Raw genomic sequence first — 26,602 nt, 5'->3', positions numbered from 1 at the left:
AATCAGACAAACACAACAGTGAGAAATGAAGATTTACATAAAGTACATATTAAATTAAAATATATTAATAGAAATTATATTACCAGAAAAAACACCACAGTATTGACTATGAGGGATGGATTTTTCAGGGGGTCTTTCATGTATAGATCTTTTACGTCTGCACACCCGATGTGCTTGACCTATCACAGCCAAACTATGATTGAATGGCTCAATAAATATGAAGTCGTCATTCATCTGCAAAAAACCAATCTGCAGGGAAAACAAAAGCAACAGATTAAAATTTCACCATGCTATAAAGAAAATAAAATATTTAAAATTATTGTATGTTTTAAGAATTGTAGCAATACACTATCAAATGACACTACTATTACGACTGTTCTATTTTACAAGCTGATCCAGAAAAATCAGGTGCCATAGCCTTTAGGAAAATGTGGAAACATTAATTCCTTCATTTCAAATCACTAAAGAGTTTCAATTATTTTCAAGAAATGTGTTATGTGTTAAACGTGTTTAATAAATAAATCAATTAAGAAAGCAGCCCAGCATTTTTCTAAAGAGTAACACACCTCAAATTTCTGGATTGGATTGGATTAGATTAGATTAGATTAGATGTCCATAGCTATTCATGTGTATACACACACACACACACACACACACACACACACACACGGGGGAGGGAGGGAAGAAGAGAGGAATGGAGGGAGATAGAGAGAATCTGCTTCCGTTGATATTTTCCATATAGAAATAATCTTTATATCAGGAAAATCAGTGCAAGCAAGTTTCTTGAAACCTTAATTACTTTTAATTTGTTTACATGGGGTTCTAAACTTGAAAACTGATGGTAAAAATGTACTAATACCATAGTTTGTAACTGAAACACACTGAGCTCCTGATATCAAAATAATTTCATGGTGTATAGAATTTGATAAAGTTTCTGCTAATATAGCACTGACCCACCCACCCAAATCATGGTGGGGGGTATCTTATTAGTTTTTAAGAGAGAGAGAGAGAGAGAGATTCCATTTCCATTCTACACTTGTAGAATACATTTTTATATAAAAATCAGAAATCTTAACAAGAGAGAGAGATCCATTCTATTCCACTAATAATTCTTATAATATTGCAATCCTTACTGCTGAATCACATGTAAATATAGCCCATTCTAGTACCTTAGTACCAACACCAAGCAGACAAATGGCCCAGTAAGGTCACTTCCTTTTCACTTCCCCAATATTTGATGATCAGAGTATAGACCTACTTTATGAATTTTAAACAAAATTCTTTTAAAATTATGTAAACTAGTCGCTATTAACAACTCTTGTAGTAACAAATACTATGTGTTAATTACATATGTGAAGATGCTTTTGTTTGTCTTGAATTTTCTACTAATCATTTATTTGATGACCCTTTTCAGTCAATGTAAAAGGGGAAATAAAGCTCTGTATCCATTTCTCTACGTTATAGTTTATGTCTTATTTTTTTATAAATGAAAAGAAACTTAGCATGTTTCACTCTTTCTATTTATGGAGGATTCTCCTGACCATTAATGCTTTAAGTTCTTTTATCTGGACACTGTCTACTAATCTAACTGGTATTGCATTTGATATAGCTGAGTTTGCACAAGCAGGTTCAAATTCCTGCTCAAAACTCACTGGGTGGCCTCTGACAAATCACTTGATCTCAGTATCTGATGGAATCACTGAAAAGTAATGAATGCTTTAACATTATAAACAACAAAGATATAATACATGTTATAGAGAAAAAGATGTCTTCTTTTTTTTACTTAAAGGGAAAAAATGCTTTTATTGTCTTAAGGAAACATTGCACATGGCAAACTATCAATAAAGAAAAAGTTAAACTGTAAAATTTAATTGTGTTAGTATAGCCATGGCAGATGTTCTTAAAAAAACCCAGTAAAATCACATTTAACATCCATATTCCTGAGGATTGGAAAAGGGAAAATGGGGTTCCCATCTTCAAGAAAGGGGAAAAAACGGACCCAGGAAACTACAGACCAATCAGTTTAACATAAATACCTGGGAAGATCCTAGAAAAAATAATTAAAAAAAACAGATCTGCAAACAACTAGAACCAAACAAAGTTATAACTAGTAGCCAGCACAGGTTTGTTAAAAACAAATTGTCATTGCTGTGACAATGGATGTCAACGCTCTGACCACTGAGAATGAGCAGCCATTTTACTTTTGCTTTTAACGTGCCTTTTCTGTTCTTCTAGAGTTCAGATGAAGAAGGGGGGATGGGGTAAATGCTTGAGGGTTTAGCTAGCCATAAAAATGCAGGAGTGTGGGAACTCAAGGACATTGTCTGATAAAGTTTTGGCAGGCTGAAGAGCCGGAGAGAAAAGGCCACATTTTGTGCTAATTGAGGGATGTGATTTATGACAGCTTTTGTGGGGTGGGAAATACAACTTGTTACTTTGTATCTGGGGGGAGGGAATCTCAGTCTTGGGTTCAACTATGTAAGTGCCGATACTTTGTTTCCTGAATAAAATGTTCTTTAAGGAAGAATTCCTTACCTTGAAGATCTTTTGATTGGTTTCATCTATCAGAACCATGACATTAACTCGACTCACTTTTTCTTTAAAATTACGGGGTCCTGAGCTCCAGTCACCTACCCAAAGTAGAAGGGAAGCTGACAAAGACTCAGGGAAGATGGAGAAGGAGAAACCTGTCACCAGCACCGCAGCCACAGCTGTTTCATCGACGGATGAAGCACAGGCCATTGCACTGATTGAAAGCGTGGTCTTGGATGCTTCGGCGACGGGGGCAAAAGCAAGTGGACCCTACCTAGTGGAGACCCTAAGCGATCAGAAACGAACCAGCCAAAGAAGGATTCTTTGAAAGAAACCAAGACCGAATACTCACTGCCAGCTCCCCAAAGAGCATGCTCTCCTGATAGACAAGGGGCGGAAGAGTTTAGCGAGAAGGAATGTGACATCCTACCACTGCGCGGCCAAATGACTGCGCCATTGAAATATTACCAGGGGCCAAGCTTCCTAAACCAAAAATGTATGCTATGTCCCCCCTCAAAATGGAGGAACTACAGCAGTATGTGAATAGAAATCTAGCCAGAGGCTTCATTGAACCAGCAAAATCCCAAGTGGGGGCTCCGGTGTTGTTTAAAGAGAAAAAGGATGGCCCACTGAGTTCTCTGCGTAGATTATAAGAGGTTAAATTGTGTGAGTGTGGAGAATAAGTACCCCCTCTCCCTCCTGAAGGACCTACTAACCTATCTAGCAAAAGGCTGTATCTTCACCAAATTAGATCTACGAGAAGTGTACTACCGAGTAAGATTAAAAGGAGATGAATGAAAAACTGCTTTTAACTGTCCCTTGGGCAACTATCAATTCAAAGTTATGCCATTAGGACTATAAGGAGCTCAAGCTGTCTTCATGCAGCTGATTAACTAGGTGCTGCATGATCATCTATACAAAGGGGTTTTGGTTTATCTTGATGACATCTTAATCTATAGTGAGAATATGGCTGACCATGTGAGTTTAGTGCGAGAGGTGCTAAAGAAATTACTGAATGCTAAATTGTATATTAAATTATCGAAGTGGGAGTTCCACCAAACCTGACTGGATTATTTGGGCTACCGGATCTCCAGTGAGGGCATTGAGATGGATCCTGGCAAAGTGAAAGCAGTAACTGAATGGCAACCTCCAAGGACTCGAAAACAGCTTCAAAGCTTTCTGGGGTTTGCAACCTTCTACCATCAATTCATTCCTTCATTTGCTGAAATTGCTTTACTTCTGACAGACTTATTAAAAATGGGTAAAGATGGGAGAAAGCCTTAACCGGGTCAACTGCTAACATGGACTATGAACTGTCAAACCACTTTTGAAAATTTAAAAAAACTTTTTGCGGTCGAGCCAATCTTAAAGCACCTCTGCCCAGAGGAACCATTTGTGATTCAAGCTGATGCTAGTGATGTAGCAGTCAGAGCAGTACTTTTGCAAAAGAATCATGAGGGGGTCCTACAACCCTGCACCTACACCTCAAAAAAGTTCACTGATTGCGAGAGGAGGTAGGCAGTTTGGGAGAATGAAGCCTTCACAATTCGTTGGGCTCTGTTAACCTGGCAGCACTACCTAGAACGGAGCAAGGTGCCTTTCAAAGTATGAACTGATCACAAAACCTTATAGGCACTGAAAACTCCTCGCAAACTTTCCCCTAAACATGTACAATGGGTGCAATACTTCAACCGGTTTAATTTCACCCTAAAGTACATACCAAGAGAAAAAAATATTTTGGCTGATGCTCTATCCAGATTGCCTCAGTATAAAAGCCTGCATGAACAAGTCAATCATTTGATCATGCCTATGCCACAGATTCTCAATTAACATTGCAGAAGACCCCGTCTACAACAAATCTGAACAATGATCAATGGTTTAAAGACCATCAAACCACCCTAACCTGTAGAGATGGACTAGCTTACAAGGGCGGAAAATTATATTTGCCTGAAACCCCCCACCTCCATGCACTCCAACACAGCCATGATGTGAAACAAGCTGGACACTTTGGCAGTTTTGGTGGCCAGGTTTGAAGAAGGATGTGGAAAACTATGTCAAAAGCTGTGCAATGTGTGCCACCATGAAAAAAATTCCGGGGAAGCCCCCTGGACTATTACAGCCAGTAGCAAACCCTTCCCAGCCATGGGAAGAGATTGCTATGGATTTTATAGTTGAGTTACCTGAAAGCAGAGGAAATACGGTAATATGGACTATGATTGATCTTTTTTCAAAGCAGGCTCATTTCTTCACCTGCAAGGGACTCCCGCGAGCCCAGATACTGACCAAAATGTTTCTTAAGCACATTACAGTCTGCACAGTGTGCCAAAATGAATAATCTCTGACAGGGGGGTGCAATTTACAGCCAAGTTTTGGAGGGGTTTCCTGAAAATAATTGGCTCATTGCAGGGGTTGTCATCGGCTTTTCATCTGTCTACGAATGGGGCGGCTGAAAAAGTGAACTCGAAGCTGGAGCAGTACCTTAGGTGTTATGTGGATTATCAACAAACGAATTGGACTGACTTCTTCCCTTTCGCTGAGGTGGCTTACAACAACACCGTTCATAGCAGCACTAGTTTCACACCTTTTTCACAGGGAAAGAATTCAACCCAATATCTGAGTATCCTCAAGGGCCCTCTACCTCCCATGTCAGGATAGGGGGAAGTTTGGGACAAAACTAAAACCGCACGGAAAAAAGCCTCGGAAACTTATAAAAAGCAAGCTGATAAAAAAGGTCTCCCCAGAGATCATTCCATGTTGGGGAAAAAGTTTATTTATCCACAAAATATCTACGACTTAAATTGCCTAGTAAGAAGTTGGGAACGAAATACCTAGGTCCCTGCCCCATTGTCAGAATCATAAATCCAGTTACAGTGGAGTTGAAACTCCTACAACTTCCAGGAAAGATTCACCCTGTATTTCATTGCAGTTTATTAAAACCATTCCGGGGATCCACTTTACGACCTCCTCCCAAGAAAGCACCTGGTCCCCTAGTGGTAGCTGGAAAAACACATTATGAAGTAAAATGTAAGCTTGATTCTAGGTTTTACAAGGGAAAGATGCAGTATTTAGTACAGTGGAAGGGATATCCATTATCAGATGGCACATGGATGAAATCTAATGATGTGAAAGCTAATAGGCTCATCCATAAATTTACAACAAACACCCAAACAAACCGAGAGGCAGCCCTTAGTCTATACTTCTATTCAGGGCTTTTTTTCTCATAGAACGCTCAGAAAGGCGTTCCAGCACCTTTTTTTTGCAAAAAAAAAAAAAAAAAGCTACCTCTATTGGCTTTGGAAAGCCTATTGCAGTCTTGGCTCTTTTTTATGACTCATGGACTTCAACTCCCAGAAATCCTGAGCCAGCCACGCTGAGGGGAAAGAGAGAGGTTTCCAAGCTGAGCCATGCTGGCTCAGGAATTCTGGGAGTTGAAGTCCTTGAGTCATAAAAGAGCCAAGTTTGCCTACCCTGCACTAGACGACATTAAACTTATTTACAAGGTTACTTCTTTAGGAACTAAACTTTTAGAATCTAAAACAGCTAATTCAAAAAAGCCAACAGAAAAGAACCTCACATTTTTCATCTGCTTCTGTCTTTTGGAAGGTAAAATTAGATAACAAAATAATCTATTTCCTATGTTAACATCTCTGCAATGAAATCAATAAATCAATAAGAAATGAGAAACATTTTTCTCAATGTAATATGTCTAATTTAGCTGATGCTAGAAAAAAAAGTATCTTTTATAAATACTCTTGAAAACTATTTTCAATCTATAAACATCTATTACAACTAAACTACTTTAAATTAAACATTTTTTAAGAATGAAATATTCTTAATTTGGACTTTACTTTTACTGTTTGGACTGTTGTGTCTTTTGAAAAATAGATTATGTAGAATCTAGTTATGTTGCACTTCAGTCTTTAAATAATTAACCTAGTATATACATAACAATATATGATGTTTTCCATGGTGAGCTTAACATCAATAACAACATTTATTAAAATGGCTAAAATAATTTCTGGTGGTATTATCTGTACATTAAAATTTTGTTTATTCACAATCTTTCACTTTTCACATTCTGGGCAAGCAGTAGTCATGTATCCTAGCAAAAAATGTTACATATGTGCATAAGCATGGTCAGTAGCATATGCCTTTTTAAAAATATCAAACATGCAAAGAAACAAAAATAAGTCCAAAATATCTGTATTACATGCAGAAATGCCAACTTTGCAACCAATATTTCTTATCCATAACTATGGCACCCTAAGGATACCTGCATACATGCAAATGCTTCTCTGGGATCAGTAACGCAGCAGGGATTGCTTTTTCCTTCCAATAACATATACCTAAAACCAGTTTATTGCATTTGGCAATTGTACTAAAAAGAAATCTCATTGTCAACCAATATAATTCATTTAATTTGAAATCAAGTGAAAAATTGATTTAAATTGTTTTATTAAAACAAATTAATGGCAATTCTTTTATAAGAAGTTGCCTCAAACAAAATGAGTTTGACATGCCTGCTCTAGATAGCTGAATGCTCCAAAATAAATTCTAGACCAGGCCTGTACATGCAGCCTACCAAGCATCCTTGGACAGAGCAAAGACTTTTTTAAAAAAATAATAATAATAAAATCACCACCACTGCCCTGAAAGTCATGTTGCCTAGTGCCTCCATAGCTTACCATGACCACGAGCTCCAACACTGTAGATGCTCCTCTAGTCACCAAATCATTGATTAGCCCACCAGCATTCTTTTGCAGACCACAAAGCTTTTTAATTTATTTTATTTATTTATTTATTTAATTAATTAGTTTTCTATACCGCCCTATTCCCGAAGGACTCAGGGCGGTTTACAGGGCAATATTTAAAAGACAATATAAATTAAGATAAAAATAGAATTAAAAAGAATTAAATTAATAATAGCCCAACAATAAAACAATGTTAAAATTTAAAACTAACCCCCCCCCCTCAGTCCAGGCCGGATAAATCGAAAAGCCAGGTTTTCAGGTCCTGGCAAAACGAGCGCAGGTCGGGGGCAGTCCGGAGTTCCACAGGTAAATCATTCCAAAGGGCAGGCGCGCCCACAGAGAATGCCCTCCCTCTGGGGATCACCCACCGGCATTCCCTGACCGGCGGCACCCTAAGGAGGCCCTCCCTATGGGAGCGCACAGGACGATGGGAAGTTGATGCCGGCAGCAGGTGTTCCCTTAGATAGTCCGGACCCAAGCCATTTAGGGCTTTATAGGTCATCACCAGCACCAGCACCAGCAATTTATCAGTGTGGGCCTTTCCCTTCTACAAGTTGCACAGATCTCTTCTAGAATTTCCTCTTGCCTTTCCGAGTTAACTCCTTGGTCTGTCACTGAGCAAGAATTGACTTTGTAGGGAAGCATATTATCATTTGATGTATATTTAACATATGTTCTACCTTTATTTACCGATTATATAATATTTGTATGCAATCCGCATGGTGAGGTTTGGGGCAACTTACAATAGAAAAAAATGCATTTTTAAAATCAGAAGATTAAAACATAAAAGCAGGGCTTTTTTTCTCACAGAACGCTCAGAATGGCGTTCCAGCACCTTTTTGCACACACACAAAAAAGCTTTTGCACAAGCTATGCTACTCCCTCTATTGGCTTTCGAAAGCCTATTGGCTTTCGAAAACCAATAGGAATTGCTCCTGAGCACGCCAAAAGATCTGGCCAGCAAACGTTGCACCGGCAAGTTGCCTGCAGCGAAGGCGAGTTGGCAGTAACTTTGCATCCCTCCCTGCTGCCCAACTACACCATCTCAACTAGGTAAGAGAGGACAAGGAGTGGGAAGTGGATTCTGTGGAGTCCATGTGCACTCCTTCCTTGTGCTCACCCCTGACAGCCAGGCTGGTGGCTTACCCAGTGCTGGACCTGTGCCACCATCGCCTCACCCTGCACGCCTAAGTAGCCGCCCTGCATTGTCTGGCCCGCACTGCCTCCAGCGCACACCCCGCGCAGCCCCGCCATATAGAGCGGGCCCTGCTGCTCCCACAGCACCAGCCGCGCTGTATCCGGCCCCGGGGGAAAGCCCACCACCAACACCCCTCGCACCCGTGACTGCAGCAGCGCCATCCCCCCGGCCCCCCACCTCCTGTCCCCACCAAGATGAGAGTTCCGGCACCTTTTTTTTTTTAGAAAAAAAGCCCTGCTTCTATTTAAATTGCAGGACTACTCCTTTCTGTTAAAGGGGGGGATGTCAATGCTCTGACCACTGAGAATCAACAGCCATTTTACTTTTGCTTTTAATGTGCCTTTTCTGTTCTTCTAGAGTTCAGACTGGGCAAGACCTGGCTTAAAAACAGTAACTGTGAGAGGGACCTTAGAGTCCTAGTGGACGATCACTTGACTATGAGCAGCAGTGTGCAGCAGCAGCCAAAAAAGCTAATACAATCCTGGGTTGCATAAACACAGGCATAGAATCAAGATCACGCAAGGTATTAGTACTGCGTTATAAAACCCTAGCAATAACACACTTGGAATACTGCAGCCAATTTTGGTCACCGTATTACAGAAAAAGATGTTGAGACTTTGGGTAAAATTCAGAAAAGAGCAACTAAGATGACCAAAGGCCTGGAGACTAAAACATATGAAGAATGGCTGTGTGACTTGGGTTTGGGTAGTCTAAAGAAAAGAAGAAAGAGGGGAGACATGATAGCAGTATTCCAGTATTTGAGGGGCTGCCACAAAGAAGAGGGGGTCATGTTATTCACCAAAGCATGAGAGGGCAGGACAAGAAACAATGGTTGGAAACTGATCAAAGAGAGACGAAATCTGGAATTAAGGAGAAACTTCCTGACAGTGAGGACAATTAACCAGTGTAACAGCTTGCCTCCAGAAATCGTGGGCACTCCCATCACAATGGTCATACTACCTAATGCCAACACTTGATGATGTTTTGCACAAACCACCCAAACCACAGGTTTTTATGTTTGGTGATGCCAGAGATGCCTTTTTACAGTGCAAACTGAATGAAAAGAGTAGCTACATGACCACATTCTAGACCCCTTGAGGCAGAAAGAGATGGCTCAAACTACCCTTTGGAGCCTCTTATAGCACCAGAGGTGTATCAACAAAAGCAGCATGAACAATTAAGTGGGCTCGGTACAACTGAGCCAATAGTTGATAACATTCTCATAGTTAACTGTGGTGAAACAGATGAAGAAGCTGAGCATGACCATGATGAGAAGCTAATAGCACTACTAGACCATTGTAGGCAGGTGATGCTAAGGCTCAGCACAAAGAAATTGCAGTTCAATGTGCAAGAAGTCCATTTCCATAGACATATCCTGCCCTCATAAGGCTTAAAAGCTGACCCAGAAAAGATTAGAGTCATTGTGGACACTGCCTGCCAATGCCAAATTGGTGCAGAGATTTATAGGTTTTGTCACATACTTAGCAAAATTCCTTCCACACCTGTCTGAGGTGTGTCAGCCATTGAGATGTCTTCTGGACAAAGATGCGGTTTGGCACTGGCTTCCCAAACATGACTAGGCAGTAAAGGAGATAAAACACTTAGTCACCACTGCCCCAATGTTGAAATACTATGATGTGTCAGAGCCTGTTACAATTCAAAATAACTCAAGTAAAAATGGCCTAGGTGTTGCTTATTGCATGAAGGTCAGCCAGTCGCATATGCATCCAGGGCTCTTTCATCTGCTGAGCTAAATTACGCTCAAATCAAAAAGGAATATTTAAGTCTTGTATTTGCCTGCCAGTGTTTCCATCATTATCTTTATGGATGGGATACAATCACAGCTGAAACTGATCACAATCTGCTAATAGCCATATTCAAGAAGCCTCTTTTGTGTGCTCCCAAGAGTTTGCAGAGCATGATGCTTACGTTGCAGCATTACAACCTCAACATTGTCTACAAGCCAGGAAGTGAAATGTATATCAGTGATACCCTGAGCAGGGCTACATCTGATCAGGTGACACCTGGAGGAGAGCACGAGTATCATATGGTTTGCTGCAACAGGAACAAACCATCTTTGCTGAAGTTAAGCAGACTATCTTAACATCACAAGTCAGCAGCTACGTCAGATCATGCAGCACACAGATGCTGATGCAGCTTTACAGGCACTGAAGGCTATCATTCTGAGTGGGTGGCAGATGAGAAGGAGGCAGTTCCTGCAAAAGTGAAGGAATATTGGTCCTTCAGAGATGGGATCAACATACAAAATGTTATCTTGTACAATGGTCCAAGAGTCATAGTGCCAAAATCACTGAGAGCAGAGATGTTATTGCGCATATACTCAAGCTACATTGAGAGTGAGACATGCTATAGACAAGCTCATGATACTCTTTACTATCTAATATGCAAGGCAAAATCAAGGTCTTTGTTAGCAATTGTCCCACCTGCAATGAGTATGTACATTTGCAACAAAAAGAAACCATGATGTCACATGAGACACCCTCATGTCCTTGGCAGATTGTCAGTACAGATTTGTTCAACTATGCAGATAGATACCTGATATTAGTTGATCATTATTCGGACTTTTAGGAAATTGAACTTCTTCCTGACTTGTTTGCTGAAACTACCATTTAAGAGATGCAAAGCTCAGTTTGCACATCATGGCCAACCAGATAAAGTGTTCTCTGATAATGGCCCTCAGTTCGCAAGCCTACAATTTAGGAAATTTGCTGGTTAGTGGGAGTTTGAACATGGGACTTCCTCACCACATCATCCCCAAGTTAATGGCAAAGCTGAATCAGCTGTGAGGATTGTTAGGAGTTTATGCAAGAAAGCACAAAATGATCATAAAGACCTATGGAAGGCCATTCTACATTGGAGAAATACTCCAATCGAGGGCATGGAAAGTAGTCCCGTGCAGAGACTGATGTCAAGAAGACTAAAGAACTCTTTACCAGTGGCAAATAATCTGCTTGAGCCCTCTGTGATACAAGGTGGCCCAGAAAAGTTACAGCTTAAGAGACAAGTATTCAAGGCAAGATATGACAAATCAGCCAGAGATTTGCCAGAATTGAATATTGGGGAATGAATCCATTTGAAGCCACTGCCTGGAGATCGAACAGGTCACTGGAAAATGGGTATCTGTTTACAACAGGTGACACCACACTATCTAGTACAAGGGTGTCAAACTCAATTTCATCGAGGGCCGCATCAGCATTGCCGTTGCCCTCAGGGGGCTGGGTGGGTATGGCCAGGGTGGGCGTGGCCTACTGGGTGGGCGTGGCCAGATTGCGTATGGCCTACTGGGTGGGCGTGGCCAACTCTACATCATACGCATCAAGGGTGCCTATGGGGGCCTGGGCAGGAGTGGGACAGATCTGAGGGTCTCTGTCAGAAGGAGGGTCTCTGGGCCAGAGCCAAGGCAGTGGGGGCTGTTCCCTCACTGTTTCCAGGATGGCTTCGCGGGCCGCATGAAACCACTTCGCGGGCCGGATCCGGCCCCCGGGCCTTGTGTTTGACATGTCTGATCTAGTAGATGTTGATGGGACTCACAATTGTCACAATCATGTGGCTCTGCGTGTGGCTGAGCAGCCTGATTCTCCATATCCATTGGACAGGCCAGACTCACCTGGTATTACTGGGCTGCACTTACCCACTGACAATAGGGAATGCAGAGTTTTGATGCCACAGACCAGTGCTAATGACAGTCCTGAGCAAGTCAGCATACCTGACAGCAGTCAAACACAGAATGTCCCAGTAAGTGGTAAGAAGAGCCCAGCAACCTCAGAGAGGTTGGAGGAACTCTTAGTACAAAGAGGGCCAGTCTTCACCCATAGTGGCAGATGTTCACAACCACCCAACAGACTTAATCTATAGGAAGTGTTGCTAGTTCTCATCCAAAATTTCACAAAGTTTTTTGCTTAACATGAAAAGGGGAAAGATGTTATGGGTATTATGTTTACCTTATATGCAGCTCTATCATTTATCTCTATTGTATGTTTCCTGTGTCACATTGCTACTCTATGATTCATCTCTATTCTTATGATGCATTTCCTGTTCCTGTTGTATCCTCTCTCTCTCTCTCTCTCTCTCTCTCTCTCTCAAGCTGGCTTTTGCTCAGTGATGGCTTTTATACTCCACATGAAACAGAAATCTAAATGGATAAAATTAATCAAAAAATAGTATTCAGATATATCTGCTATTCAATCTTATACATTACATTGATCATAAAACCATTTGGAAGAAAGGGATGTCCATTTAATCCAAATGCATTTCATTTACCTAATTTATGTCATTCATGCAATTACACAACTAATGTTTTTATGTCATCTATCAAATTACATCGCCTATATCAAATTATGTCATTGCTACTGCTCTATAATTATATAAATGATGAAAATCACCCAAAAAGTAAATTATTCAATCACTTAAATGACCTAAATTGCCATAAATGACATACATAAAATTAATTGTCCATAATACTTCAGGAACAATGAAGTTTATTCTTTTCAGGTAATGTTCAATATAAAATTTTGTTCATTAAGTTTAGGGTATGAGGCTAAGGCTATCCACTGAATCAAACTTTTACTGTTTGTGAAATAATTTATAATATAATTTGCTTCTCAATAAATTGAACTTTTAGCTTTCTTCACATTATATCCATGTACTCTAGTGTGCATTTTAGTGTTATTCCTTGTTCTTCCTCAAATTGTGCCTATAATACTAGGAATAAATGTACAGACATATACAGTAGTAGGGAGACATTTTTGATGGAGAAAATTATTTGGTGCTCAGAAATGAGATTATAATTGCAACACAAAAAAATAAAATCACATCTCTGTTGTGTGGTGGTTTGTCATGGAAACAATAGAGTGTTTTCTAGAGATTTCCTGTTTCACAAAGGAGGGCCTTCCTCAATGGTCAGGTAGCCTTATTTGAATTCTACAGAAATGCATTAGGATACAAACCTGGAGATCCTATTAGTTTCTGCAAGCAGAGCTTTACCATGGTTCTAGTTCTATTAAGCAATTTCTAGAAACTGCAGTGAATCTTATTTTTTAAACAAGGCAATTTGCTACTGAGGGAAATGACTTACCAAAGAAAAGAATACCTCATATAGTGTTCAACAATGCAGAAATAAAGGAGGGAAAACAAAAATAAGCTGACTCCTTCCTACTACATCATGATTCTTATAAAGGTGTAAGTACCCATTTATTTAAGAACAAATTTGTTACCTTGAGAAAGAAATACTCTAGTCTTCCTTTAAAAAGACTAATGAGAGATAGCATTTGCTTACTTCCTGCCAGGCCGACAAAAAATGACAGTCCAATCAAAATTCAGTTATTTGCTCACACCAAATAGACAGAATCTTGCCAGATTAAACCTATACTACTCTCACCCCAATTCATATAACCTGGGAGCTTCTAGGGAGTGGCTATTCTAACTATTTTTCTTCTGTTTTTAATAAAGCTTTGGATTGTATTGTCTCTTGTCTTGTTCCCCTCTTGGCATGTGTACCAGTCTTCCTGGGAAATTGCCACTTCAGTACAGTACATCATACTATCTCTCCCTTTGTGGGCACAATCCATCACACCTCCACTTCATTCAATAAGACTCACCGTAGCCCCAAGCCTTAACAGCTACAAAATCATGGAAATAATGGAGAAAACAGAAAGACCAAACAAAAATCATTCCATGATTGAGTCTCAGTAGTAACTCTTGGTTACTAATTAACTCCTTTAAAGTATACAGGTATTCCTCAACTTATGACAATAGGGACTTTCTATTGCTAAGCAATGTGGTCATTAAGAGAGTCATGCACAATTTTACAATCTTTTTTCTAGGGTCATTAAGCAAATCACATGATCATTAGACAAATTCGGCTTCCTTGATTGCCTTTTTTTGTCAGAAGTTTGCAAATGTCAACTGCACAACCCCAGGACATTACAACTCTCATAAATAGATACCAGTTGGTCATATGACTGTTTGGGACACTGTGACAGTCACAATGAGGACACTCAGGTTATAAGAGTGAACATAGTTGTAACTCTGACTGGTCATTAAATGAACAATCATAAGTCAAGGACTATCTAATTATGTCTTGGTGAGTATATGTCATGTCAGTTATTATACTACGATCTGCTCAGTAATTGAAAGTGGATCTTGGTGCTTTTTCCTGGCAAGTTTTAGAGTTCAGTTAAGTGTTTCAGATGCAGAAGTTAAACACACAGGCAAATAAAGTTTAGACCTCTCCTGGAGGAATGAACAGAAGAAAATACCTTGATAGAAAAGGTACTTGAGTAAATACAAGTTCAAGCTGGATCAGTTGAGCCAGAAACTCAATTAAGTAAGCCCCTGAGAATTTCTATGCATCACAAACTATGAAGAGTAGAACAACATGAATCAAACTGTCAACTTCAAAAAAAAGTGTGACTCAGCATAGAGTTGTGCTGACAGAGCTATAAAAAACATGTCTGATCACTATGTAAGTATATTGGATTTTCTGAATGAACTGGAGTGGAAACTGACTACTCTTAGATGTTCCTGAACTTGTGATTATCTTTTGGTTTGAAAACTCAACTCATATGCCAATGTTTTTTGCAAGTTACTTCATTTTATTTCAATTAAAGATTTATAACTGAAGCTGGGGGGGGGGGAGGAGGGGAGAAGTCAACTGCCACCAGAGGATGGGAGGCAACATTCTGACCTCTCTGTTCCCATCTGTAGAGTTGGAATTTTGTGTAATTTTCTTTCCACTTAGCAATTTATATTTCTTATAGCCCTAGCTCTACCCTGATTCTTCATCATTCTTGAGGGTTAGAGATTTTTTTAAAGAGATACAGATCTGTGATCCTTTGTCTTCCCTTTAAATTGGGGGTAAGCAAGGAAAAAGATCAGTTTCACAAAGATCAGATTCAAGTAAACAAATACCTAAGAAATCTGCAAACAACAACAAGACCCGATAATTCATTTGGGCTTCATTTTAATATCCAAATCCCTATTTCTCACAACAATAAAATTCAACCACTATTGCAACCTTAGGGACGCGGTGGCTCAGTGGGTTAGGACGCTGAGCCTGTCGATCAGAAGGTCGGCAGTTTGGCGGGCCGAATCCCGAGTGCCGCGTAACAGAGTGAGCACCTGTTACTCGTCCCAGCTTCTGCCAACCTAGCAGTTCGAAAGCACGTAAAAATGCAAGTAGAAAAATAGGGACCACTACGGTGGGAAGGTAACAGCGTTCCGTGCGCCTCTGGTGTCTAGTCATGCCGGCCACATGACCACGGAGACGTCCTCGGACAAGCGCTGGCTCTTCGGCTTTGAAATGAGATGAGCACCGGCCCCTAGAGTCGGAAACGACTAGCACGCATGTGCGGGGGAACCTTTACCTTTACCTTTATTGCAACCTTATAATGTGCAATGAGGAACATTATACAACACACAAATAGACAGGCTGAGGTGGGTTTGCTTATCCAATGATGTGTACATGGTACATGATGCCAGAGAATCTAGCATAATATCTAGAATGTATAAAAGAACTTCAAATGTATATTGAACATGAAGGGACCTTTAATTGTCCTCGGTGGATATGTAAAAAAGCTAACAAAAATTCTCGATCCAAATACATGATACAGAGAATCTTAAAGATTAATATTCAGCTGAAGCCAGAATATTTCCTCTTAGAATTAATGGATAAACAGTTAAAAAAAGGCCATGGAATATTATTTCAATATATGATAACAACAGTGAGATTACTGTATGCATGGAGATGGAAAGATTTAACACTCACCACTATGGAGCAATGGCTGGTGACAAATTTTGCTGAAATGGATAAATTAAGTTCTGTGATTAGAGAAAAGATATTTACACTTATTGCCAACTGGAAACCTCTTATGAACTTTTGGAGTAAAAATGAAAAAAATGGACTAGTGACATGATTTTGATGATTATACAGGTAGCCCTCAATTTACAACAGTTCGCTTGGTGATAAAGTTACAAAATGGGGCAAAATTCACTTAACAAATGTCTCATTAAACAACAGAAATTTTGGGCTCAATTGTGGTCATACGTTGAGGTCTACCTGTACAGGATAGATTATAGAAAATAGAGTAATATATTTTACTTTTAGGAACAGAAGTTAAAATATATTTGTACTATACTGCTGTGAATATCAAAAGCCAATATTCTATACTTTTTTTTCCTTTCTTTTCTATTTTTCCTTAACATTTTTCCTTTTCTTGCACTTTTTCTTTTTTTCTTTCTTACTTTCTATTAATTTGTGATAGCTTTTATCCTCACTTAAATGATTTAATAAAATTAAATATGAAAAAGGGATGAAATGTTTTTGCCTCTACCACTACCCCATGAGCTTCCCATGAGGTTGTCTCCAAAACTGTCCTCTCACGATCATTTGGGGTTTGAGAGAAACAAGTATAATGTTACCAGTCCCTTTACTCCAAGAAAAAATTATCTACTACCAATTTAACCCTTTCAGAATCTCCCCCCCCCCAATAGTGGAATTTCTCACTCTTACTACAGGGGCAAAAAACAAGTACTCCCAAAACAAAAGAAACAAAGGATTACAACTGTCTCTAATTATTCCTGCCTCCTGCAGCCATTACCCAGCACAGATTTTTTAAAAAACTGTTATTTTTAAAAAAACATGACTTCTTACTTGTAAAATGATCTAGTCCATAGACTTCTGCTCTATGCAAATGGGGTCAAATTCACTTTTACACACTGATGAAAATCAATGAATTTCCTCTAAAGCATTATATATTATTAACATGTAATAACATTAATTACCATACAGCCAAGTACTTCTCGTACCAACTTGCAACTTTAAAGTGACATTCTTGCCTTTAAAATTCATAAGAGAATAATTTTGCTTGCCTTTCATGCCAATTGCTCAAAAGCAAGACTGGCAAAGAAAGAAGAGATGAGGTAGCTAAATGTGGCTAAGGAAGTTATCTTTAGTATACACAATATTTTTCTGACATATGCCTCTGTATTTTCATAAAATAATGTATTTTCAAACTCAACATGTCGACATAATTGTTCTACTGGGGATCAGCTCCATTCACATGAATGGGATGCATTCTAGCAGAACTAAAAGTAATTCAGCCAAAACCCATTTAGAAGAAGAGAATTCTGCCTCAATGGAAAGGAGATAAAATATGTATTTGTCAGGTCTGAATATACAGCCATCCAAACTTTTGACTAGTGGGAATAAATTCTATATCATGACTGAACAGCAAAAAAAAAAGGTTCAGAAAACAGCTCAAAAAGCCAAGACCAAAATAAAGAAGACAGCTGCCTGAATATATTGTTTTTGTCAAGGGAATTGTTTCACTTGCTTGTAAAATTTCCTGAGGCAAAAAATCAGATAACTGGCAGTTCTGTAGGGATTACACCAATTTTCCAAAAGTCAGTTAAATTATAAACTTATCACAAACAATGGCAATAATAAATGAGAAGCAGAACAAGGGATGATTAACAAATGAATGTTCAACATTATAAACAAGCACACTTGTTCCTCTGTTGAAACTTACAGAGAACCATTTGCTGATTATCTGTAGTCCAGCTCTTGGTTTCTTTCACTCAAGTAGTCTTAGCCTGACTTGACCTAATTTTAGGTTGAAGATCTGGTAAGAATCCAAAGAAGCACAGCTGAGGTAATTAAGCAAACTGTTGGAAGACCATGAAGTCACTTTTGAAGTTGCTCAGGGCACATATCTAATGTTCTAAATATTAGATGCATTCAAAATACAAATTGTGATTTAAGGATTGGGTGAACCTCCCAAAAAGTGTCCAAACATTTATTTCTTTCAAACAACATTTAGAGACAAGGCATCAGCCAATTAAAGCCTAAGAAATATGTGTGTCGTAAATATATTCTATAGCTATTCCAGAAAAGAGCTTCAACCAACAATTTTGTAAAGTGAAAAAAAGACTGATTTTCTAGAGTTATTTTATAATTGGAAATGCCTAGTTCAGGGGTGTCAAACTCAATTTCATTGAGGGCCGCATCAGCATTGCGGTTACCCTTGAGGGGTCGGGTGGGTGTGGCCAGGGTGGGCATGGCCTACTGGGTGGGCGTGGCTGGAGTCTGTGTGACCTACTGGGTGGGCATGGCCAGCTCTACATTGTTCGCATCAATGATGCCTATGGGGGCCTGGGCAGGAGTGGGACAAATCTGAGGGTCTCTGGAAGAAGGAGATGGGACTGGGGCAAGTGCCAAGGCATGGTCCAATGGAGGAGCCTCACTGTTCCACTCAGGCCATGCGGGGGGGAGGCTGCACGGTGGTGTGGAGGTCAAATGCACAGCCTAGCCCTCAAGCACCTGCAGCACTAAGCTCACCCCCACTTCCCCAAGGGGATGCCCAGCTGCTGTGCTTGCTCTCCTTAGCCAGGTTGCTCATGATGGGTATAAGGGCAACGTCAAGAGGGAGGCCCACTTCCTCTCCATGCGAGGAGACCTGGCTTTGTATCCAAAGCTTCCTTAGCAATAGGATGGGAGACCACCCAGGTTAGGCCAGGAGGAGGGGGCAAGGGGATGGTGAAAGGGCATCAGGGAAGGACTAAGGCAGGACTTTCCTCAGACCCTCCCTCTCCTTCCTTCCTTCCTTCCTTCCTTCCTTCCTTCCTTCCTTCCTTCCTTCCTTCCTTCCTTCCTTCCTAAGAATAGAGTGATGGGAAAATATTTGAGATGAGGGAGGGAGAAAAACAGGCAAGAAACGCAGCTGGGGAAGTGTCATCCTTCATGAGGAATGAAGAAATGCACCATCGCCTGGAAGTGGCCAGCACATGGCCCTCTCCTCAAAGCACCAAGAGGCTGAGCCGGGTGGCACAAATCTGAAGAGAAGCACAATGCTGCCCAGCCCCTAGCCTGCCCGAAGTAGGCAGGGCCATGTGCTGGCCACTTCCAGGCGATGGTGCATTTCTTCATTCCTCACAAAGGGTGATATCTCCCTAGCGTGCACCCAGGGGGCGGGGCCAATGCGGCAGGGGCTGGTCCCTCGCTGTTTCCAGATGGCCTTGTGGAGCTAAGACCGAATGTATTTCAGCATAGATGACCACCACAAAATTGTAGATTGGCTCCTGAGGGCCTGGGCCGGAGCCAAGTCAGCAGGGGCCGTTCCCTCACTGTTTCCAGTATGGCTTCGTGGGCCACATGAAACCACTTCGCGGGCTGGATCTGGCCCGCGGGCCTTGTGTTTGACATGTCTGGCCTAGTTGCTAATCATTATATATTATATATATTATATATGTTTTCATCGGAACAAATGCTACATAAAAAGTGTCATGCTATAGACACTTGAAGTGAAAAGTCATAACAACCTCTGAATTTGCTAGGTGGACATGCAAAATGTGAGATAATCAAATGTAAAGATGCAAGACTTCCTCCAGAGTAATATATTTTGTATTTGAGTGGACTCTTGCAGGCTACATTTTAAAAAAAGCAGGGAGATAAATTAAGATAATCTTAATAAAAATTAAATCAAAACCTTGATTTAAATTTAAAATTAATTTTAGTTAAATTATATATATATATATATATATATATATATATATATATATATATATATATATATATATATATATATATATATATATATATATATATATATATATATATATATATATATATATATATATATATATATATATATATATATATATATATATATATATATATATATATATATATATATATATATATATGTTTCAAATGTTAACTATTTAGATTACCTTGCTAGGCCCCAAACATGGAGCAAATCTTTATTTCCTGTTTTCAGCCTATCTTGAAGGCCATCGAACAGGCTGTAGTCACACTGGACAGTTCATATATTTGTGTAAATTACTAACAAAGAATTTGAAGGGAAACTGAGATGCATTTCTGACTCTTTAGTCTTCATCAGTCAGCTATACCCTTCTGAGATTCGAACCTGGGCTGATTGCATACAAGGCAGTGTTATTTGCCTCTAAGCCACAAGGTCTCTCTCGCTTTTGTTAGCTTTTTTCTGCAAGGGAAGATATGTTTCAAATGTTAACTATTTAGATTACCTTGCTAGGCCCCAAACATGGAGCAAATCTTTATTTCCTGTTTTCAGCCTATCTTGAAGGCCATCGAACAGGCTGTAGTCACACTGGACAGTTCATATATTTGTGTAAATTACTAACAAAGAATTTGAAGGGAAACTGAGATGCATTTCTGACTCTTTAGTCTTCATCAGTCAGCTATACCCTTCTGAGATTCGAACCTGGGCTGATTGCATACAAGGCAGTGTTATTTGCCTCTAAGCCACAAGGTCTCTCTCGCTTTTGTTAGCTTTTTTCTGCAAGGGAAGATATGTTTCAAATGTTAACTATTTAGATTACCTTGCTAGGCCCGAAACATGGAGCAAATCTTTATTTCCTGTTTTCAGCCTATCTTGAAGGCCATCTAAATAGTTAACATTTGAAACATATCTTCCCTTCAAATTCTTTGTTAGTAATTTACACACACACACACACACACACACACACACACACACACACACATATATATATATATATATATATATATATATATATATATATATATATATATATATATATATATATATATATATATATATATATAAGGTAAAGGTTCCCCCGCACATGCGTGCTAGTCGTTTCCGACTCTAGGGGCCGGTGCTCATCTCCGTTTCAAAGCCGAAGAGCCAGCGCTTGTCCGAGGACATCTCCGTGGTCATGTGGCCGGCATGACTAGATGCCAAAGGCACACGGAACGCTGTTACCTTCCCACCGTAGTGGTCCCTATTTTTCTACTTGCATTTTTACATGCTTTCGAACTGCTAGGTTGGCAGAAGTAACAGGCGCTCACTCTGCTACGCGGCACTCGGGATTCGACCCGCCAAACTGCCGACCTTCCGATCGACAAGTTCAGCGTCCTAACCCACTGAGCCACCGCGTCCCTTTTTATATATATATATATATATATAAATTTTGTTTATTAAATTTATTTGCCATCCATCTAGCCACAAGGTGACTGGGAAGTTTACAAGACTAAAAATAATAAATCTATACAAATATGTATGTGTATATATGTGTATGTATATGTATGTGTGTGTGTGTATGTGTACACACACACACACACACACACATGTAATAAAATTATAAATTATAGCAAAAAGATGGGGAAAGGAAGGAACAAGATGTGCAGGGCGTGAGATCTGTGATTAGTACATCAACACACCCAGCGTGACAGTTCCCCACAGGGCCCCCAAGCCAACTGACAGAGCCAGGTTTTCAGGCCCTTAAAGAAGTTCAGGGGGGTGGCAGCAGATCTCACCCTGGGGAGGGATGTTCCAAAGGGACATTTTCTGGACTGAAATCCCTTGACTGACAAGATCCTTGACTAACAAGACCTATCCCATTGGGATGAGATGGATATATACTGTATAACATACTGGTATGTAAGGAATAATTTACCAATCCTTCACTGATTGCAATTTGGTGGTAAGTAGGGCTATAAGAGCCGAATCCCAACATACAACTCTGAGATCTCTGAAAATGTGCTTCTGTTCATTAAATGGCTTTCTTATTTATCAAAACATTTTAAACCACTTAGATTAACAACTTGAATATTAGTTTGATTTACAAATTAATTATGGAATAAGACTTAGATTTTTATAAGTCAGGCAATAATTTATTTAAAAAGAAAAAATATTACAATAGAACAATTTATATAAAAAATTACTTCATCTTTATGTAGGTATAATTTGGATACGATGATATAAAGAAATAAAATGTTAACCTATTTTAATAACATTTCCAAATATTAGAGAAATGCTGCCACCATCTGAGCACACATATAAAAAATTAAAATAAAAAAATCCAGAAATTAGTATGAATTCTAAACGTCATATTCCTTTTTTTCACAAGCACTATGCCAAGTTAATTATCTTCATTCCTCCAAAATATAAATATAAGGCCACAACCTATTTATGCAGAAAAGAAATCATGGTAGATTTGCCATAGAGGTCTCTTCCTTTGAAGAATGTGTTGCTAAACTAAGGGTATCTTAATAAATCCAGACAGACTCAGATAAAGCAGACTTCCTTCATACCTCCTAGGAACATCCAGGAGCAAGTTACAGCATCAAAGGGCAATTTATTCTCCTACAAAGAGTCTGCATATTGAAAAATTAGATATCAAATAACAACATACAGCTTGAACATAGAAGTGGACCTATAGAAGATACATACTAATCTTCTTAAAATGCAGACATCTGTAGGAAACATTCAATATCCTATTGCTCCTCTACACACACCACATGATTGTGGTTGGAATAATGCATAGCATTTTCTTCATAAAACTTTAAAATAAATGTGGAAAAATAGACATAATATAGAATGTAGAGTAGCATTTATTTCAAATGTACTAAATGATTTTAATATATTAGAATAAAAAATATATCATCTCTAACTGTTGGTTATTTTGTCCAACACAAGTTAATTAATACTGAAATCAGAGTCATCTAGTCCTACAGTGCAAAATTTATAGAATAATTTATATTATCTTGAAAAAGCAGGTTAAGATTCTCTTCCCCCAAATACAGAAGCCTCTCTTTTCATAATGGTCAACAATCACAAGCTTCTAAACCTCATTTTTATAAACTCCGGAACTCTTGTTTTCTATATTGCCAAAATTTGATGACATAATTGACAAAAACCTGAAGAGCCACAACAAAAGTATAGCATAAGTTGGTGGGTCTCATCAGTAAGAACTCAGCATATAGAGAGGAGGTGGAGAAGCTAATAGACTGGTGCAAAGCCAACAACCTGTCTCTGAATGTAGACAAAACAAAAGAGATGGTTGTTGACTTCAGGAGGACAAAATATGACCGCTCTCCGCTGAACATCGATGGCTCCTTCATGGAGATTGTAAGGAGCACCAAATTTCTTGGTGTTCACTTTGCGGAGAATCTCACTTGGTCCCTCAACACCTGTTCCATAACAAGGAAGGCCCACCAGCGTCTTTACTGTCTGAGGAAACTGAGGAAGTCACAGCTTCCACCACACATCCTCACAATCTGCACCCTGAGCAGTTGCATTACTGCCTGGTTTGGAAACTGCACCGTTTCGGATCGCAAAACCCTACAGCGAATAGTGAGGATGGCAGAGAAGATCATCGGGGTTGCTCTTCCCTCTGTCATGGACAGGGGTCGGCAACCTAAAAAAGAAAAAGAGCCACTGGGAACCGGTTCCATCACAAATTAAAAAAAGAGGGAGCCGCGTGCGTGTGTCCATGCACGCGCATGCGCAAAAAGGTTTTTTGCGCATGCGCGGACGCACGCGGCTGCCATTTTTTTAAAAATGAGATGGAACCGGTTCCCGGTTGCCCGACGGCGACGGCCTGTCTGCAAAGCTGCCGCTTTCGGCAGCTTCACAGACGGGCCGCGGCAGCTTCCTGAAAGAGCGGCACCGCTGCCCATTCCGAGAGGTGCGCGCGCACCTCTCCGAACGAACGGAGGTGCGCGCGCACCTCCCCAAACCTTTGGGGAGGTGCGCGCGTACCTCCGTGCGAAGGGGCAGCGGCGCCGCTCTTTGAGGAAGCTGCCGAAAGCGGCAGCTTCCTCAAAGAGCGGCACCGCTGCCCGTTCGCGCGGAGGTACGCGCGCACCTCCCCAAAGGTTTGGGGAGGTGCGCGCGCAACTCCGGTCGTTTGGAGAGGTGCGCGCGCACCTCTCGGAATGGGCAGGGGCGCCGCTCTTTGAGGAAGCTGCCGCGGCCCGTCTGCTAAGGTGCCGCTTTCGGCAGCTTCACAGACGGGCCGCGGCAGCTTCCTGAAAGAGCGGCACCGCTGCCCATTCGCGCGGAGGTACGCGCGCACCTCCGGTCGTTCGGAGAGGTGCGCGCGCACCTCTCGGAATGGGCAGGGGCGCCGCTCTTTGAGGAAGCTGCCGCGCCCCGTCTGCGAAGCTGCCGAACGCGGCAGCTTCGTAGACGGGCCGCAGCAGCTTCCTCAAAGAGCGGCACCGCTGCCCATTCGCGCGGAGGTACGCGCGCACCTCTCCAAAGGTTTGGTGAGGTGCGCGCGCACCTCCGCCCATTCGGGGAGGTGCGCGTGCACCTCTCCAAACGGGCGGTGCCACTCTCCATTTGGAGAGGTGCGCGCGCACCACTGCCCGTTGGAAGAGGTGCGCGCGCACCGGGCGGCTGGGAGCCGCAAGAGACGGCTCAAAGAGCCGCATGCGGCTCCGGAGCCGCAGGTTGCCGACCTGTGGTCATGGATATTTACATCACATGTTGCATCCGTAAAGCCAGAAACATTGTGGCTGATTACACACACCCCTCATACACACTTTTTACTCTTTTGCCATCTGGAAAGAGGTACAGGAGCATTCGGGCTCGGACATCCAGATTGTGTAACAGTTTCGTCCTACAAGCCATTAAAATTCTCAATACGAAGAAACTGGAACTATAAATAGTTGTATTTCTAAGGTTTTTTTAGTTTTTAGTTTAGAGTTATGTGTAGTTGTGTTCTGTTTGTTTTTTTTATTCGTGTCGTTTGATGTAGCACCTTGGTCCTGGGGAAACGTTGTTTCGTTTCACTGTGTACTCTACTGTACATTGTTGAAATGACAATAAAGTCTACTACTACTACTACTACTACTGCTACTACTACTACTAAATAGAAGAAATTAAATTAACAAATAAATGTGAATAAAAACCCCTACACCCATACAAAAAAAAAACCCAACTTCAGCCAAATATATTATGTGTTCCTGTCCATTTTACATTTCCCTCAAATGCAAATCATATTTAACAGTTTACCTTAGGAATATAGGCAGTGGTGGGATTCAAATATGTGAACAACCAGTTCTCTGTGTGGATGCCCCTTCTGGAAGTCCATTCTGGGCCTGGGCAACAAAAAATTAGCTACCAGTTCTACCAAAGTGGTCCTTGGCTTACAAACACAATTGAGCACAAAAATTCTGCTGCTAAGTGAGGCAGTTGTTAAATGAGTTCCAGTCCATCTTATGTTCTTTTTTGCCACAGTAGTTAAGTGAATCAATGCAGTTGTTAAGCTAGTAACATGGTTGTTAAGCGAATCTGACTTCCCCGTTGACTTTGCTTATCATACGATGGGAAAAGGTGATCACATGACTCCAGAAGAGCAACCTTCATAAATTTGGGTCAGTTGCCAAGTGTCTAAATTTTGATCACGTGTTCATGGAGATGCGGCAATGATTGTGTTAAACCCGTCATATCACTTTTTTCAGTGCTGTTGTAACTTCAAACAGTCACCAAGTGAACTTTTTATTCCTTTTCTACACTGTTTAAAACATTGCTCATCTTGCAAACACCTAGTTTGTCTATAAGATTTAATCTTAATTATTCTATTGTATTTTTTATGGTTCAAATGTGCAACCTCTTGTTTCTATTTAGAATGTTGCTTCTTGCTTTACTTGCCTTACATCTTGCTTTGGATAAGTCTTTCCTTTTCCTCCTTCAGTTATCACTGACTTATCATTGCCTACTTCTTAAGTCACTGTATTTAAAAACTGGTTCTATGCAATTATTACTGGTATATAAACTGAAGTTAATGATGACAAATGGAAATGTGAGTTTGTGTGTTTTATATATTTAATGATAATGCTAGCAGTTATGTTAAATCAATTCAACTCTCAGTAAGCAGTAAAGTTTACATCTCTGTCACTTTAGATCCTCAAAGCTATTCCCCGAATTTAAAGGCTTGATAAAACTATTTCTGTTTCCATTTAATATTTCTATTGAAGTCCATGTACCTACCCTTCTTGTGGTAAATCTAGCAGTGCCTGTCTAAACATATTTATCTGAGCTTAAACAAGTGATAAATTAAACAAAGAAAAAGCCTTTTGAACTCTGTGGCCTTTCAGTAAAAAAGATAGCTCATTCAATTTCCATGCCCTTATGAACAAAGTTTTGCCTTTGAATTTTTACAACTGCAAACATTTTCATAAAAGTTAATATGTCAATATTTACTATTCGAAGAAAAAGCAGTTCCTTTAAAGAATTACTAACGTTGGACAAAGAAACAAATTCATCTTTTTATAATCCCTGGATAATACTTTTAATGGATTATCCCTGGA

General features: G+C 40.2%; 1 protein-coding gene across 1 annotated transcript in view; it reads right to left on the bottom strand.

Moving 5' to 3' along the window:
- ADAMTS19 (ADAM metallopeptidase with thrombospondin type 1 motif 19) overlaps nucleotides 1–26,602 on the bottom strand; it is a gene marked incomplete at its 5' end in the record, with an annotated part of 123,768 nt that overhangs the window by 90,950 nt on the left and 6,216 nt on the right. Inside the window, one exon of the mRNA XM_081316933.1 lies at nucleotides 84–249. Coding sequence (XP_081173059.1) covers nucleotides 84–249 — 166 coding nt within the window. The remainder of the gene's footprint in view (nucleotides 1–83; nucleotides 250–26,602) is intronic.

This window comes from Vipera berus (assembly GCF_964194415.1).
Source record: "Vipera berus genome assembly, chromosome: 2".
In the NCBI taxonomy this organism is placed as follows: domain Eukaryota; kingdom Metazoa; phylum Chordata; class Lepidosauria; order Squamata; family Viperidae; genus Vipera; species Vipera berus.
Note: the sequence above shows the minus strand (reverse complement) of the source record. Positions and strands in the feature narration are given on the sequence as shown.